We start from the raw sequence: 17,826 nt of genomic DNA on the forward strand, positions 1-17,826 counted from the left end.
GGATCCATAGTGAATACATCCAGAAAAGACGGGTCAACTGCCTGTAAACGACGATGTGTACATGGAGACATAGGAAAACATTAGGGAGAGTTCAGGGGCTGCTGAAAAAAACGCTGAACAGGTCCTAAACGTGAGATTATCAGCTGCAGTGTACATGAGCCCATATACCTGTAGAAAACAGAAGCTGGCACCAACGATAAATATGTTTATTATTACAATTTATTTTTGACCGTATTTAGTGAGCACTAAAAGTACCTTTATTTTACAAAAATAAACCTCTAGATGGTTAAAAGAAATGAGCAGAAAAATCCTGCTTCTTATATCTACATTTAAGGTGTGAATTTGAATATGACCACTAGAAGGAGCCAAATACATACACAGGTAATACGTTTATGCTGATCGAAGCAGACAGGGCTATGGTGAGCTGGGCTACAAAAAACCCCTTAAAAAGTCCTCCAGTACCTTCCTAAAACTAAGTCCTCATCAGGAGCAGACTGACCATTCAAGCTCTCGGGCTCTGCCCGAGGGCCGGGGTCACTAGGGGGCCCCATGAATTGCCCCTGGTACCTTTTATAGGCTTTTTTGGGTGTGCTTTGAGTATGGGCAAGGACACAGGGGCCCTATGATCCCCTATTGCCCGGGGGCCCCAGGAGTTGTCAGTCCGCCCCTGGTCCTCATGCACACGGGATGTTTTGATAACGCTGGTAACATTAACTGTGTAAAGTCATGTTAAAAACGTGAGTTTTTCAGCTTTTTTTTAGCTTTTCTGCATTTGCGTTTAGCAGCGTTATGCCGCGATTAGGGACGGTTTTTCATGTTTGCGCGTTTTTTTACCAAAAAAAAATTTTTTTTTTGGTCAAGAAAAGTCCAAAAACACCGGTTTGCGGTGGTTTACTGCGTTTTGCCGCGTTAGAGCATTTTTACAACTAAAAAGACTAGAAACCCACTAGTCCTTGGGGTTTTTTTTCCAGCCAAAAAACATGAGTTGTCAGTCCGCCCCTGATTCTTCCATTTCAATCTGGCCAACGGTTCAAGACCACAAATCCTTCCCCTCTTCATCAGGGCTTCATGTTATCAGAGCTGGACAGAGTGTTCGCAATACAAGTGTGGGAGCATCTTGTACTGAGGAAATTCTATCCAGTTCTGATAACAATTCAAGCCCTGATGAAGGGGAGTTATTATGCCCCTGAAACGCGTTGCCTGTCCTGTATGACCATATTATGAATTATTAAAGTTACTTTGGACACTTCCACCTTTGGTTTGGTGCTATTTCTGCTGTTTTATTTCTTGTTCAAAGTAAAGTTGAATTGGTTATAAATGGCCAGTTTTAAAGCTAAACTGCTTAAACAGCTCAATAGACATTTGAAATACATTAATAGGAGCTGTTTGACTGGGAAATCCTTTGTACTCCCGATCAGCAAGTCTTGTGATTCGGACACCCTGCTAGGCAGAAGAGCCAGGTCCGTGAATGCACTTTGTATCAACACAATTAAGCATCACACCTTGGTCAAGGACCCTCTGTCAGCTTTCCTGTTGGATGATGGAGTAGCACATGGGAGTCCAACCTTTTGACTTTCCTGGGCCACATGGGAAGAAGAAGAATTGTCTTGGGACAAACATAAAATACACTAACAATAAGGATAGCTGATGAGTAGTGATGGCCCTAACACCCCCCTGTTCGGTTTGTGGTCGAACATTCGAATCGACAGAATATGTGACCACGAACAATTTACTGAGCAGTATCTTACCCCATCTGAGTATGTGGTCAGATATTGCTCAGTTACTAAAATATCGTATGAAACATTAATTCGTGTTTCAGCTGTCAGTGGTGTTCCCCGCTGACAGCTGAATGAAAAAAGAATTTTCGGCATGCCCAACAATTACATTTTTTTCTTTTTAAATGACGTGGGGTCCCCCCTCCCATTCATACCAAGCCCTTCAGATCTGAGTATGTGGTCAGATATTGCTCAGTTACTAAAATACCGTATGATACATTAATTCATGTTTCAGCTGTCAGTGGTGTTCCCTGCTGACAGCTGAATGAAAAAAGAATTTTCGGCATGCCCAACAATTACATTTTTTTCTTTTTAAATGACGTGGGGTCTCCCCTCCCATTCATACCAAGCCCTTCAGATCTGGTATGGAATTTTTTTTTAAAATGGCATGGGGGTCCCCCCAAAAATCCATACCAGACCGTTACCCAAGCATGCAGCCCAGCAGGTCAGGAAAGGGGGGAACGAGCGAGAGCGCCCCCCCCCTCCTAAACCATACCAGGCCACATGCCTCAACATGGGGAGGGGGGGTGCTTTGGGTCCCCCCCCAAAGAACCTTGTCCCCATGTTGATGGGGGCAAAGGACTCTTCCCTACAACCCTGGGCTGTTGTTGTGGGGGTCTGCGGGTAGGGGGCTTATCGGAATCTGGAAGCTCCCTTTAAAAAGGGGGCCCCAGATCCAAGCCCTCCCCCCATTTGAATGAGTAAGTGGTACATGGTAACGCTACCAGGGGCAGACTGACCATTTGGAAACTCTGGCACTGCCCGAGGGCCCGGGGTCAGTAGGGGGCCCCATGAGATGCCCCTGGTACCTTTTTCATAGGCTTTTTTGAGTTTGGGCAAGGACACAGGGGCCCTATGATCCCCTATTGCCCGGGGGCCCCATGAGTTGTCAGTCTGCCCCTGACCGCTACCCATTCACAAAAAAAAGTGTGTAAAAAAGACAGGAGACTGGAATTTTTCCTGCTTTTGAAGATCTTTAAAGAGAAGGATTATTCATCATCTTAAAGGAGGATTCCTAGTGAAGATTACTTGCTTCAGTGATTTCCTATTTACTGCGTATATTGACCTGTTACGATCTGAACGTACGGTAAGGGGCTTACCTATCCGGGTGTTTTGGTGACGGTATATGACGCCACAATCTTCTTCTGCAACCTGTCTCATTCACTTGAGAATTATCTGCACTTCTATTTTGGACTTTTATGTTGATATTTTATTAGCGCTGCATTTTTTGTTACCTTTATATTTGCCTTTTGTGTGCAAGCTGCTTTTTCCTATTAATTTGCATTCTTGAATTTAGATTGTAGTTACATCCAAGCGCAATGTTTTGATTTTTATATATTCTGGTACATATTCTAACAATATTTCAATGATTTTTATTAAATGTATAACTGGATGTTGGCTTATTATAGTAGCTCAGGGTTTCAGTTGTTATGAGAGAAATATGTGTGCTGTCATATATAACAACAGTAATACTTTTGATGTCAGGATGGCGACACTCTGATGCACATTGCCTCCCAATGCGGACACCCGGAGACGGCGCTGGCGTTCCTGAAGAAGGGGGTCCTGCTACATATGCCAAATAAGGTAACATCACTCAATGGGGACAAACACTGCAAGTCACTGGAAGTAAAAGTGGGAGTCCAGATGACTTTATATATCCTGCCGTATGATCAGCCCATTAAAGATACACTGCATTTGTTTTTAGACATGATCAGCCTAAGATAAATTATCTTTTTTTTGGATGGAAAGTAAAAGAGATAGACCAGTGGTAGCCAAATTTGTATAAATCCTTCAGAGATTGAAGACATACAACAGGACGAAGACTGTAGGCGTGCTGCAGGAGATGGTCAGAGATAAAAGATGTGCTGCAGGATATGGTCAGAGACAGGAGATGTGCTGCAGGAGATGGTTAGAGATAAGAGATGTGTTGCAGGAGATGGTCAGAGACAGGAGATGTGCTGCAGAAAATGGTCAGAGATTGAAGGCATGCTGCAGGATATGGTCAGAGATAGAGGACATGTTGCAGAAGATGTTCAGAGATAAGAGATGTGCTTCAGGAGATGGTCAGAGATTGAAGGTGTGTTGCAGGAGATGGTCAGAGATCAGAGATATGCTGATGGTTATAGATAAGAGATGTGCTGCAGGATATGATCAGAGACAGGAGATGTGCTGCAGTAGATGATCAGAGATAAGAGACATGCTGCAGGATATGACCAGAGACAGGAGATGTGCTGCAGTAGATGATCAGAGATAAGAGATATGCTGCAGGATATGGTCAGAGACAGGAGATGTGCTGCAGGAGATGGTCAGATAAAGGAGATGTGCTATAGGAGATGGTCAGAGATAAGAGTTGTGCTGCAACATATGGTCAGAGACAGGAGATGTGCTGCAGAAGATGGTCAGAAACAGGAGATGTGCTGCAGGAGATGGTTAGAGATAAGAGATGTGCTGCAGGTTGTGGTCAGGGACAGAAGATGTTCTGTAGGAAATGGTCAGAGATTGAAGGTGTGCTGCAGGATATGGTCAGAGACAGGAGACATTTTGCAGAAGGTGGTCAGAGATAAGAGATGTGCTGCTGGAGATGGTCAGAGATTGAAGGCGTGTTGTAGGAGATGGTCAGAGATCAGAGATATGTTGCTGGATATGGTGAGAGACAGGAGACGTGCTGCAGGAGATGGTCAGAGATCAGAGATATGCTGCAGGATATGGTCAGAGACAGGAGATATGCTACAGGAGATGGTCAGAGATAAGAGATGTGCTGCAGGACTAAACAATGAAATCTGGATTGAAGAATATTAAAAAAAACAACTATTATAATCACATTTTCTGAGCTTCTGATATTGTTCAGTCCAGATTTCAGGCTTTTAATCCTTTTCGGCTCTGAAGAAGGGAGAACTATCTAAGCCCCTGAAACGTATTGGCTTTTCTTTGCAATGTAAAATAAAGTATCATGAATTTACTTATGTGGGTAGGCGCTTCTATTCCTTATCCTAAACTAACTTGCCTAGTGACAGCATCTCTTTAATATGCATTTATCAGTCTGAGTAGATTTAATAAAAAAAAATAGTCACCATACACATCCTGTGTCCACTATCCCAAAGTGATCCCGCAATGCATTGGGTAGGTGCAGCATGGTGCAGCGGCACTAATCAAAATGAGGCCTGGAATGCAGAAACCAATGTATTGAAGAACTTGCAGAATAGTCCAGTGTGGAGGCCACCCAACTTGAGGACTCACAGTAAATGCAGCGGATATTCAGCTGTAGTAGCTCCAAACTGAAGACAGCGCTTGTCAAGGGAGATGGAGTGTGGCATGACTGGTCCAACCCAAGAGGAAGCTTGAGGAAGAGTAGACGTAGGCCCTCCAGAATCTCTCCCTACCACTAGTACTGTCTCTGACAGGCAGGTATGCCCTTGCTACACTAGCTACTTCACAAATGCTTTTAAAAACCTGGGGGCAGGGACTTAAAAAGACTGCTTGACCAAAGATGGCCACCAGGGTCACCTGTATGCAGCATAATCAACCGGAACGCTGCTCCAGGGGACTGAGGCATGACCAGTCCAACCCAAGAGGGAGCTTGAGGAAGAGTAGACGTAGGCACTCCAGAACCTCTCATGACCACTAGTACTGTCTCTGACGGGCAGGTATGCCCTTGCTACACTAGCTACTTCATGAATGCTTGCCAAAACCTGGGGCAGGGACTTAAAAAGACTGCTTGACCAAAGATGGCCACCAGGGTCACCTGTATGCAGCATAGTCAACCGAAACACTGCTCCAAGGGACTGAGGAAACCATACAGAAACCATGTTCTCTTGACTTCCCCTCCAGCTGCATTACCTCTCTGGTCCAGCTCCACCTACAGTGTTAAAAACAGACTGCACCTGTCTACACAGAACTTCTTATATCTTCTGGAGACTCCACCAGTGAGCCCCAACTAGTACCTGGGTTCGGTTCAAGCAGGGTTCAGCAAAAATAACTAAAGCTCAGGTGCCAAATCCAAAAACTTCATTATAACTTCAAGTTATATTAATAACCTTACTTTCATGTCATGAGCTGAACAAATGTTCTATACAACTCAGTTTTGTAAAAATTTTGGAAATTGTTCTTGTGTTCATTGAGATATTGATTACCATCTTACTTTTCAAAAGGGATGTACTCATTTATGTTGAGCACTGTAAATGATTAAATACTTCTGAGAAGTAATAACCTGTCATGCTGTGTACAGTCGGGCGCAGTGTGTCTGCATGCTGCTGCCAGGAGAGGTCACGTCGCCGTGGTCAAAGCGTTGCTTCAGAAGGGTGCTTCCGTGGATGCCCGGACCAAAGAGGACTACACCGCTCTGCACATTGCCACGGAGGCCTGCAAGCCACACGTAGTGCAAACCCTGCTCGGATTTGGGGCCCAAGTACAGCCAAAAGGCGGGAAGGTAATATGTCTCTGTTTATTTCATACTTCAGAAATAATTCCTGTGTATTAAACATCACTTACTGAACCTCTATCACATACCTGGTGATAGAGGCTAAGGGAGAGAGGGCTTCCCTTGCGGCTAAGTTCCAGACTCCCCTGAGAGTGGGACAGCGGGAGTCAGGCCCAAAGTTGCACAGGTCACCTGTAGGAGTGCTGGTTGGTGGTCCACTCAGAAGCACAGCTGGTGCATGGAGACAGGAGGCTCCTGGTCGTGGTGTGCAAGCCCTTCCAGGATTTAGATGTTTACTGGGTAGTCAGTTCAAGCCAAGGTCAGGTACCAGGTGGGAATCAGAGCAGACGTAGTCAGATGGGAAAGCCGAGGTCATACATAGAGGAGAGAGAGTATCCGTAAGCCAAGCCGAGGTCAGATCAGGGGTTAAGCAGAGTAGACAGGCCCAGGAGCAAGCCGAGTCGGTATCAGGAAATCACAGGTCACAATCACAGGAAACAGGAACAAGGCACGGGGAGCCAGAGATCATCCAGCAACTTGAGGAAGTGATGAGCCTCCTTATAAAGGCTGTCTGGCACCAAACTGAGGCTGATGCGTACTTCTGCGGCCATGCAGGGTACTGGCAGAAATGCCAGATCTTCCAGAATTTCTGCCGTGGACAGGACCCTGACAATCTCACATTTCACTGACCTTACTATAGTAAATTTGATTTGCTGAAATAAATTAATGTAACATCTTTATAAAAAAAAGTAACATTAATATAAACCCCATAGTAGAGACATTATATATATATATAGTGCAGCGCTGAAAATGTAATAAAATAAGATATAAAATATATAAAAGTCTTTCTCATGACAATAAAGTCAAATATGTGCAGGTCTTCTCCTCATTAGGTGACTGGAAAATAACAAGATTGCGCACTCACTGACCGCACATTTAAAATGCGCCTGTGTATGATATATTCCAAAAGACCAGCCAGGTATACAGCTCCAGAGACCACACGAATCCTCCCTCTTCCACACTCTCATGCGCCTTGGGTGTAGCAATATCTCCAGATCCAAAAGTAGAAAGACAGAGATCCCCCTTTTTTGGTTCCAGACACCCCAAGAATGGAAGATGTGTATCTGCACTCTCCAACAGGAGAGTCAAAGAAAAAGGGAATGCCAATAGTGTGGTACTATCAAAACTTTATTGGAGCAATAATGCCTGGGTCATATGCACACACATATATCCATACACCATAAGCCAATAAACGGACAGGTAAGTATGAAAAGAAAATTGTACTAACCCGGCAATGGCATAAAAACAAAGACCACTAGACCTCCTCTTGGTCTCAGTGGTCTGGAAGTCACACTTGCTACTTGGCTCCTCCTGAGGCCTTTCGTGCAAAAAGCACTTCTTCAGAGGATGGACGCCACTAGCAGTGTGACAGCCAGACTTCCATTTAAAAGCCATTCGCGCATGCGCGAAAATCCCGCTCTATCGTGAAAAGCGGTACTGCGCATGCGCGAATAGCGGCCATATTGCCGTGGATCGCGGCTGTGCAGTATCAAACTGCGCATGCGCCACCCGATCGCCGCCATATTGCCATGGATCATAGGCAGCAAAGAAAGGCTGCTGCTGAAGTTTAACAAATTAAAGGAACAAACAAGCAACCACATATTCAGGTGCTCTATTATCCTCTAGATGGATACGGATACCATCCCACCCCGAAGGGAAACATTGGAAAGGCCCGGCCTGGAGTTATTAATCCAAGTGGGATATATGTATATGTATATATAGGGGAGTGCACAAATTAAGTGCCGCAAAAGCCCTCTCAAAAAACACTAACTCCATGGCATAGGGGCTTATATATCATCATATAAACCCGATGATCACAAGCATTCACTCAGCACTCATAATTCTTACCTTACTTTCCGTAAAGCGGAGTTCCAGCCCCACACTGCCTCCCAAAAAAAATTAAAAATCAGCAGCTACTGACTTTTAATAGTAGGGCACTTACCTGTCCAGGCATCCAGTGGTGTCCTCACCCCGAGTCGATTCTTCAATCGGCTGCCGGATGCTGGCGCCGCCATCTTGACTAAGGGAAACTGGCAGTGAAGGCTTGTGGCTTCACTGCTGGTTTCCTACTGAGAGGTGCGCGGCGCTTTGTGAATGGGTTGCAGTCCTCTGGGACCTTGGAAGTGTCCCAGAGGGCTGCGGGGGGTGCCAAGCTTCCGGCTGAGTTCGCCTCTGCGAACTCAGCTGTAAGTGGAAGCGGACACCTGTCAAAACCAGGTACCTGCTCTCCCCTCTCCCCCCAAAAGGTGCCAAATGTAGCAGCAGGCTAGGGGGAGGAGGCAGAAAAGCGGAGCTTCCACTTTTGGGTGGAACTCCTCTTTTAAAACATTAATTTCATATGATCACAAGCTCCATCTGATGGCTGTAATGTGGTATTTTTCCCGAAACACCCCAAACAGAAACATACTGCATTGTGCCCACTAGATGGAGCTGACAAGCACAAGAAATTGCTGTACTATTTATTACAAGTTCATATATAGCGCCATCAATTTACACAGCAAGGAGTGTACAATCTAAGGTCCCTAACTTACATTCATACATACACATACAGTTGTGTTCAAAATAATAGCAGTCAGACATCACTAACCGGATCAATCCCTGTTTTTCTACAAGGCAAATAATTTCCTAGCAGGTGTAGTAGAGTAATAGAAATCCAACAGACCCAACAGTCATGACATGCATGCTGCTGATTCTGTGTCATTGAATCACTCATTGAAAGGGGCGTGTTCAAAATAATAGCAGTGTGGAGTTCTATTAGTGAGGTCATTCATTCTTTGAAACACAGGTGGCAATTATTGCCTTTATTTAAGGAAGGAAGGCAGCAAATGTTGTACATGCTGGTTACAGTGCATTTCTCTCTGAAATTCTGAGGAAAATGGGTCGTTCCAGACATTGTTCAGAAGAACAACATACCTTGATTAAAAAGTTGATTGGAGAACGGAAAACATATAAAGAAGTGCAGAAAATGATCGGCTGCTCAGCTAAAATGATCGCAAATGCTTTAAAATGTCAACCAAAACCTGAAAGACATGGAAGAAAGCGAAAAACTACCATTGGAATGGATAGAAGAATAGCCAAAATGGTGCGGACTCAGCCAACAATCAGCTCCAGGAAGATGAAAGAAGGTGTGACGTTCCCTGTGAGGACTGTTACAATTAGAAGACGCCTATGTGAAGCCAAGCTATCTGCAAGAAGTCCCCGCAAAGTCCCTCTGTTGGAAATAAGATGTGTGCTGAAGAGGTTACAATTTGCCAAAGAGCACATTGACCGGCCTAAAGAGAAATGGCGCAACATTTTGTGGACTGATGAAAGTAAGATTGTTCTTTTTGGGTCTAGTGGGCGGAGACAGTTTGTCAGACGACCCCCAAACACTGAATTCAAGCCACAGTACACTGTGAAGACAGTGAAGCATGGTGGTGCAAGCATCATGATATGGGGATGTTTCTCATACTACGGTGTTGGGCCTATTTATCGCATACCAGGGATCATGCATCAGTTTGAATACATCAGAATACTTGAAGAGGTCATGCTGCCTTATGCCGAAGAGGAAATGCCCTTGAAATGGGTGTTCCAACAAGACAACGACCCCAAACACACCAGTAAACGTGCAACATCTTGGTTCCAGACCAACAAGATTGACGTTAAGGAGTGGCCAGCCCAATCCCCGGATCTTCATCCAATAGAAAACTTGTGGGGTGACATCAAAAATGCCGTTTCTGAGGCAAAACCAAGAAATAGAGAAGAACTGTGGAATGTGGTCCAATCATCCTGGGCTGGAATACCTGATCACAGGGGCCAGAAGTTGGGTGACTCCATGCAACACAGATGTACAGCAGTTCTCAGAAACAGTGCGGCTACAACCAAATATTCATGAAGTCATTCAAAGGAAAGCAAAATCTTCAAACATTTCTCAGTTTATATAGTGAATGTTTGAGTTTGTAAAGAATACAAACACTGCGATTTTTTTGAACCGTCTAATATTCACTTTTCTTCAATTTTTTTAGAGGAACAACACAAATTTGATGTATTTTTCTTCATGTTTTGATTTGGAATAGAATGTGTCGTGTTCCCAATGCATTTGTGTGGATGGAAATAAAAGCTATTAGAAGGATTTTCAGCTTTATTCACTTTTTCAACACACTGCAATTATTTTGAACACAACTGTACTAGGGCCAATTTAGACAGGATCCAATTCACCTCCCAGCATGTCTATGGAGTGTGGGAGGAAACCAGAGTACCCGAGGAAACCCACTCTGGCACAGGGAGAACATGCAAACTCCAGGCGGGTGGTGCCATGGCTGGGATTCAAACCAACAACCCTAATACTGCCAGGCTGAAGTGCTAACCATTTAGCCACTACGCTGCAGAAACTTCACTCAAAAAGTGATGTCCCATCCTCCCCATCCTGCAACGGAGTTACAGTTTATTTAGGGTAAGGGGGAGCGTGTACCGATCTCTATCGGTACCCGTTCCCACTTCTACAATCTTTACCTAGGTGAGGATGGCCTACCTTGCCCCACCCCCTTCACTCCTGCAGCTTCTTGGGAAACATCACATGTCCCAGGAAGCAACAGAACTATTCTCAAAGCGCTGCACGGGCTCACGCATGCGCAGTGGGGAGCCTGCTGTGGTTTCCAGAAGCCATTGCCAGCTCCCGTGTCCATGATGGCATCACTGGCAACCCACAGCAGTAAGAAGAACAGGCTTTGAGAAAACAGAGCTGGACTCCAGGTACTGGTAAGTACCTGATTTGTAAAAGTCAGTTATGGGAACATGTTGCATGTTCCACCCTAAAAACAGATGGAACATGTAACATGTTCCCAAAGGTGAACTTATTCTTTAACCTCCCACAGTGCCTCCAGTAGCTGCTAACTTAAAATAAAAATAATGCTGAAGTTCTTCCTTTAGCGAAATATGGTCAGAATTTGTGAAGGCTGGGTGACATTTATCCAACATTTTTTTTCTTTTATAAATTGACCCCTTATAGTGTCATCAGTAGGATTGAAAAATGTTTGAACTTTACTAGATGCATTTTTCCACCACTGAAAGTCTCAGGTGGCATAGCACTGTGGATTAGTGGTTAGCTCTTAGACCTCGCATTAATGGGGTCCTTGGTTCAAATCATGGCCAGGACACCATCTGCATGGAGTTTGCATGTTCTCCCTGTGGGCTTCCTCCCATACTCTAAAGACATCCTGCTGGGCTGATTGGCCCTATTATGTGTGTGTGTCAAAATAACCCAACAGCAATCTCCTATGGCAGACCTTGGTAACAATTGTTCTCTCCCCCCAGCTGTACTACAGGAGCATGAAAGTTGTATCTGGGCTCCCTGGACATTCACCGGGCCCCAGGATTCTGCTTAGGGTGCCCTGTGGATATTTCCATTGTGAGAACCACTGGGCTAGTAAATGTCCAGCTGAATCTGTCCTCTGCCGCATCATATGTGTGTTTATGAAAATGGGATCTATACTGTAGGGCAGGGTTCTGTAAGCTGGACTCCATCCTTTACCTTTTTTTTTACACATTTGTAGCACGTCCTGTCCTGATTGAAACTGATCGCTCTCAATTCCCTGAAAACTTGTATCTCCACAATATAACTCTTCAAAGTTGCAGCAACTATCCTCTCCCCTCTTCTTGATACGCACCACCATTGCCTGCCTCTCACAGTTGTTGGCTTTCTATGCCATCAATCCTTTTGTTCCTGAGCATTATATGAAAAAACACCTCTCTGACATCCCTATCACGTACCTGACCGAAGGCTGGAATAGAGAGAGGGCTACCCTTACAGCAGTGCGCCCCTGGAGGTGGTAACAGGGGGTGCAGTGCCCAAAGAAGCACGGGTTGCCAGTGGTGTAGCTGCTTGGTGAGGCCTGATGAGACAGAACCCGTGGGTGCTCCAGATGCAGGAGGAGTTTCTCCAGAGAAGACGTGGATCCCGGAGGATGGGTTGAGTTGTCAGTAGCCAGAGCCAGGGTCGATATGGAACAGCAGACATGAACAAGGTCAGACTCAAGCCGGGATCATGCACAGAGCAACAGACAGGAGCAAGGTCAGGATCAAGCCGGGGTCATACACAGAGCAACAGACAGGAGCAAGGTCAGGATCAAGCCGGGGTCATACACAGAGCAGCAGACAAGAGCAAGGTCAGGATCAAGCCGGGTTTATACACAGAGCAGCAGACAGGAGCAAGGTCAGGATCAAGCCGGGGTTATACACAGAGCAGCAGACAGGAGCAAGGTCAGGATCAAGCCGGGGTCATACACAGAGCAGCAGACAGGAGCAAGGTCAGGATCAAGCCGGGTTTATACACGGAGCAGCAGACAGGAGCAAGGTCAGGATCAAGCCGGGGTTATACACAGAGCAGCAGACAGGAGCAAGGTCAGGATCAAGCCGGGGTCATACACAGAGCAGCAGACAGGAGCAAGGTCAGGATCAAGCCGGGGTCATACACAGAGCAGCAGACAGGAGCAAGGTCAGGATCAAGTCAGGGTCATACACAGAGCAGCAGAGAGGAGCAAGGTCAGACTCAAGCCGAGGTCATACACAGAGCAGCAGACAGGAGCAAGGTCAGGATCAAGTCAGGGTCATACACAGAGCAGCAGACAGGAGCAAGGTCAGGATCAAGCCGTGGTCATACAAAGAGCAGCAGATAGGAGTAAGGTCAGGATTAAGCCAGGGTCATACATAGAGCAGCAGACAGGAGCTAGATCAGGATCAAGCCAGGGTCATACACAGAGCAGCAGACAGGAGCAGGGTCAGGATCAAGCCGGGGTCATACACAGAGTAGTAGACAGGAGCAAGGTCAGGATCAAGCCAGGGTCATACACAGAGCAGCAGACAGGAGCAGGGTCAGGATAAAGCCGGGGTCATACACAGAGCAGCAGACAGAAGCAGGGTCAGGATCAAGCCGGGGTCATACACAGAGCAGCAGACAGGAGCAGGGTCAGGATCAAGCCGGGGTTATACACAGAGCAGCAGACAGGAGCAAGGTCAGGATCAAGCCGGGGTCATACACAGAGCAGCAGACAGGAGCAAGGTCAGGATCAAGCCGGGGTCATACACAGAGCAGCAGACAGGAGCAAGGTCAGGATCAAGTCAGGGTCATACACAGAGCAGCAGAGAGGAGCAAGGTCAGACTCAAGCCGAGGTCATACACAGAGCAGCAGACAGGAGCAAGGTCAGGATCAAGTCAGGGTCATACACAGAGCAGCAGACAGGAGCAAGGTCAGGATCAAGCCGTGGTCATACAAAGAGCAGCAGATAGGAGTAAGGTCAGGATTAAGCCAGGGTCATACATAGAGCAGCAGACAGGAGCTAGATCAGGATCAAGCCAGGGTCATACACAGAGCAGCAGACAGGAGCAGGGTCAGGATCAAGCCGGGGTCATACACAGAGTAGTAGACAGGAGCAAGGTCAGGATCAAGCCAGGGTCATATAGAGAGCAGCAGACAGAAGTAGGGTCAGGATCAAGCCAGGGTCATACACAGAGCAGCAGACAGGAGCAGGGTCAGGATCAAGCCGGGGTCATACACAGAGCAGCAGACAGGAGCAAGGTCAGGATAAAGCCGGGGTCATACACAGAGCAGCAGACAGAAGCAGGGTCAGGATCAAGCCGGGGTCATACACAGAGCAGCAGACAGGAGCAGGGTCAGGATCAAGCCGGGGTCATACACAGAGCAGCAGACAGGAGCAGGGTCAGGATAAAGCCGGGGTCATACACAGAGCAGCAGACAGGAGCAAGGTCAGGATCAAACCGGGGTAGAGAGCCAGGAAGAGAGCCAAAGCAAGGTCAGGGTCAAGTCGGGTCGCTAACAGATAATCAGCAGAATACACAGGAACAGGAGGCTGACGATATCCAGCAATTATTGAGTAGAGCTGCAGTCCTTATAAAGGTCACTAAGTGTCAGCAATTATCGCACCCTGTGTGTGCCAGTGCGCTTTCGCGCACAGGAATGAGAGAGTAGGTGCTGCTCGCCTATGCGCATGCGCGCAACTTTTTTCCCAAATTTGCGTGGCCATATTGAGCATTGGCACGTTTGCCCGAACTTCCTTGTTTTTTCTCCTGACAATCCCTTATAATGTGCATGCTCAAGCAACTGATCAGCAGATTGCACAGCTAACATCTGCAGCACCCAGTGGCCAGCAAGCAAGATCATGTATGTCTAAGGGGATTATTATTATTATTATACAGTATTTATAAAGCGCCAATGGTTCGCTCAGCGCTGTACATTACAAAGGGGACAGAACATGTGACAGAACAATACCAATACAATGGAAAACACGAGGGGATTGAGGGCCCTGCTCTTTCGAGCTTACAATCTAGGGGATGCCAGTGATATGTTTTCTTCATAAACCCCTGAGGGTGTTGTGACGTTTACAGTAGCCTGTTGGCCACCTCCCACCAAACTTGAAGCAAAGACATCACTGGGTCGTAAAAGAGTTATTTCTTGAAAGCAAAATAATTTGACTGAAACATTTTAAGTACTTATTCATTAGGGGGAGAGAGGTGAACAAGGGAAGGTTGTGTATGTATGACTCAGCTTTAAATTAATCTGAAGACCCAAAAAGAAGTAAAACTGTTACTGTACTGGGACCCAAAAAGAGAAATATTAGCAAAATGTCAGCAAAGCCAAATGGAGGCAAATAATGGCAATATAAGCACTTCGTGGACACTCGGCACCATTTCTGTACACTCCAGTGTAGCCGAGTCAAATAAATCATTTTTTTTTTCTTTAAACTAGTTCCGGGTGTCTTCACCTGATAACCTTGCCTATGTAATTATTATTATTATTATTACATGGAGTTTATATAGCGCCAAAGGGTTTGCTCAGCGCTGTACAATAGGGGGGACAATACATGGCACAGTACAACAATAACAAACAACGTACGAGGGGTAAGAGGGCCCTACTCTTTCGAGCTTACAATCTAGGAGGGAGGGGGTAGTGGTACAGTAGGAAGTGGCTGTGGGGGAATGAAGTGGTGGGAGGAATGAGGGAGAATGGCTGTTAGGTGAGGGTGGGGTAGGCTTCCCTAAAGAGATGGATTTTGAGGGAGCGCCTGAATGTGAGGAGAGAAGGCGACAGTCTGATGGATTGGGGCAGTGAGTTCCAGAGGATGGGGGAGGACCTGGAGAAGTCTTGCAGTCGTGCATGGGAGGAGAAGACCAGGGAGCAGGATAGAAGGAGGTCCTGTGTAATTCCCTCTGCCCCAACATGCACAAGCTCTAGACCCCATAACATGTCTGTGCTGTCAATCATATTAGTTTAATTGTTTCACAGGTCTTCAAAAGAACGGAGGTGTCACTGGTGGTGTCATGGGTGTTAAAATTTGTATGACTTGAAACACAGATACAGTATATAAAGTGTGCTATATTACGTGCCACTAATTCTGCACTGGACAAACCTTGTACTACACGTCATGTGGCGACCCATTCAAATCCCATCCGCAACCCATGTTGGGTCCAAAACCATAGTTTAAAGCCAAACGATTCAGCAGAAAACGCACTTTGCACCATTTCAACCACAATTATATAATATGTTTTTTTTTATTACATTTTTTCTCTTTTTCATTCAACTCGCTCCTGGCCTTCATTCTCCCCTAGGAGAGAGAGAATGGCGTGTCAGACTCCACCTGGGATACTGACATCACATATCTCAGGAGGCATCAGCTTCCCTGCAGCATAGGAAGATGTATTTGGCACCAAGTCATCAGGAGACCAGCTCCAAGAACCAGAAAGGGACAGCCGGCCCCTAATGACAAAGATGGGGGCATGGAATGGAACCTGCATTGTAAGAGTGGGGGGGGGGGTAAAAGACAATGCAGGATTCACTGGCATTAAAAGATAAGTGGCATATGGGGAATAATTTTCATGGGCATGGGTGAAGTTCTTTAGGAAACACTTCTTTTGGGAATGTAGGCCGTTACTACTTTGTCATGAAACCAGTAGGTGGCACAAAAACTACACATATCAGAGGTTCTCAGCCTTGAGACCAAAGCCCAGTAAATTCCTCCAAAACTTTCCATGCCCCCACAGTAAAAAACTACAGTTCATGCTCACAGCATAAAAGTATGGGAATGCAAAATTTAAGGCTCTGGATGGACCTGGGTGTCACTGTGGGGGGATGGGAGCTTTGAAGGAGGTTAGGGGACAGGAGGCTTGGTGGCCCTGTAGGGGATGATGTTTCTGGAAGGGGCTGGGGAGCACTGTAGGGCACTGTTCACGTGTGGGGGCACAATGGAGGTGTTTGTGCCTGGAGTAAGCTGGGGGTGCACTGTCAGAGGCTGGGGGGCACTATGGATGTTTGGGGGCACTGTGAAGGTGAAGGGCTCTCTTAGGGAATAGGGGAACTGTAGGCCACTATGGGAGGGTGAGGGGCACTATGTGAGCCAGGAGGCACTGTGGGAGGTTAAAGAATAACTTCACCTTTGGGAACATGTTACATGTGCCATCTGTTTTTAGGGTGGAACATGTAACATGTTCCCATAGCTGCAGCCACGCCCGCCGCTTTACAGGTTCGTTTGGACAAAAATAAATGCACATTTTTTTACCTGCAAAAAAATGTGCATTTATTATTTTTGTCCAAAAGGTGAACTTATCCTTTAAAGTATAACTAAAGGAAAAACTTTTTATTTTTTTGTAGTTTAGAATAGATTGGAGTGAGATTAGAACACCTGTCAGGTTTTCATTGATGTATGACTCCCCCCCCCCTTCCCGTTAGGGAGATTCACCCTCTCTATCAGTCCTGTTTACCATTATGATTGCAAGTGAAAGAAAATCCCAAAACGTCAGTTGATGCCAGGAAATGTAGTAGAAGGGAACATTTTCCACTAGTTTTTGGTGACACCCTGGGATTCCCTTACTTTGAAGGGATTTCTTCTCACTTCCTGTTTTTACTATGGGACAGGAGTGAGGAGAAATTTTCACAGTGGAACTGACAGGATTATAATACTCTCTTTCTCTATCCTGAATTTAAAAAAATTGCTTTTCCTTTAGTTACATGTCAAAGCAGTAGTAAACCTAGCCAGCCGAAAATCAATAGAACCATTACAAAATATTTTTTCTCTAAATCATTACACCTGATTAATTATCCCCCTTGGTGTTTTCATATGTATTTTTGTTTCCTTGCTTCCCTATTAAATCTGGTGCCATGTTTACTTCTGCATCTACAATACACTGTATGTTACTTCTGCCTTTTCTGTCGGTAACGGCCAAAATCCCACGCATGCGCATTGAGTGTTTGAGAAAGTTGAGAACGGGGATGTACTCTCATGGCATTGCAATGCAATGCCGCTGAGAGTGGATGACGCAGCCACAGCATCTTAGGGAAAGGATTGACGGCACACTGAGCGTACCATACTGTAAATCGTAGCGAATATACTCATACACTGAAGATTGCTCAATTACTACAGAATGGGAAAAGTTGGACAAATTGTAAAAACAGCACCATGTACATTGTTTGCTAATGAGTTCAACCTCTTGCCTTCTAGCAGATTCACCCACTTCATAACCAGGCTATCTTTTGCTAACTGACAATTACACGGTCATGCAACACTGTACACAAATTAAATTTCTAT

At 45.8% G+C, this 17,826-nt stretch overlaps 1 protein-coding gene across 1 annotated transcript in view; it reads left to right on the top strand.

Annotated features, from left to right (window-relative positions):
• Positions 1-17,826, top strand: part of LOC149452295 (uncharacterized) — a 192,827-nt gene that overhangs the window by 42,758 nt on the left and 132,243 nt on the right. The window contains exons 9-10 of the mRNA XM_089689531.1: positions 3,261-3,359; positions 6,001-6,201. Coding sequence (XP_089545657.1) covers positions 3,261-3,359; positions 6,001-6,201 — 300 coding nt within the window. The remainder of the gene's footprint in view (positions 1-3,260; positions 3,360-6,000; positions 6,202-17,826) is intronic.

Source organism: Staurois parvus, unplaced genomic scaffold (assembly GCF_062004578.1).
Source record: "Staurois parvus isolate SC_StPar_1 unplaced genomic scaffold, SC_StPar_1.0 ptg000485l, whole genome shotgun sequence".
In the NCBI taxonomy this organism is placed as follows: domain Eukaryota; kingdom Metazoa; phylum Chordata; class Amphibia; order Anura; family Ranidae; genus Staurois; species Staurois parvus.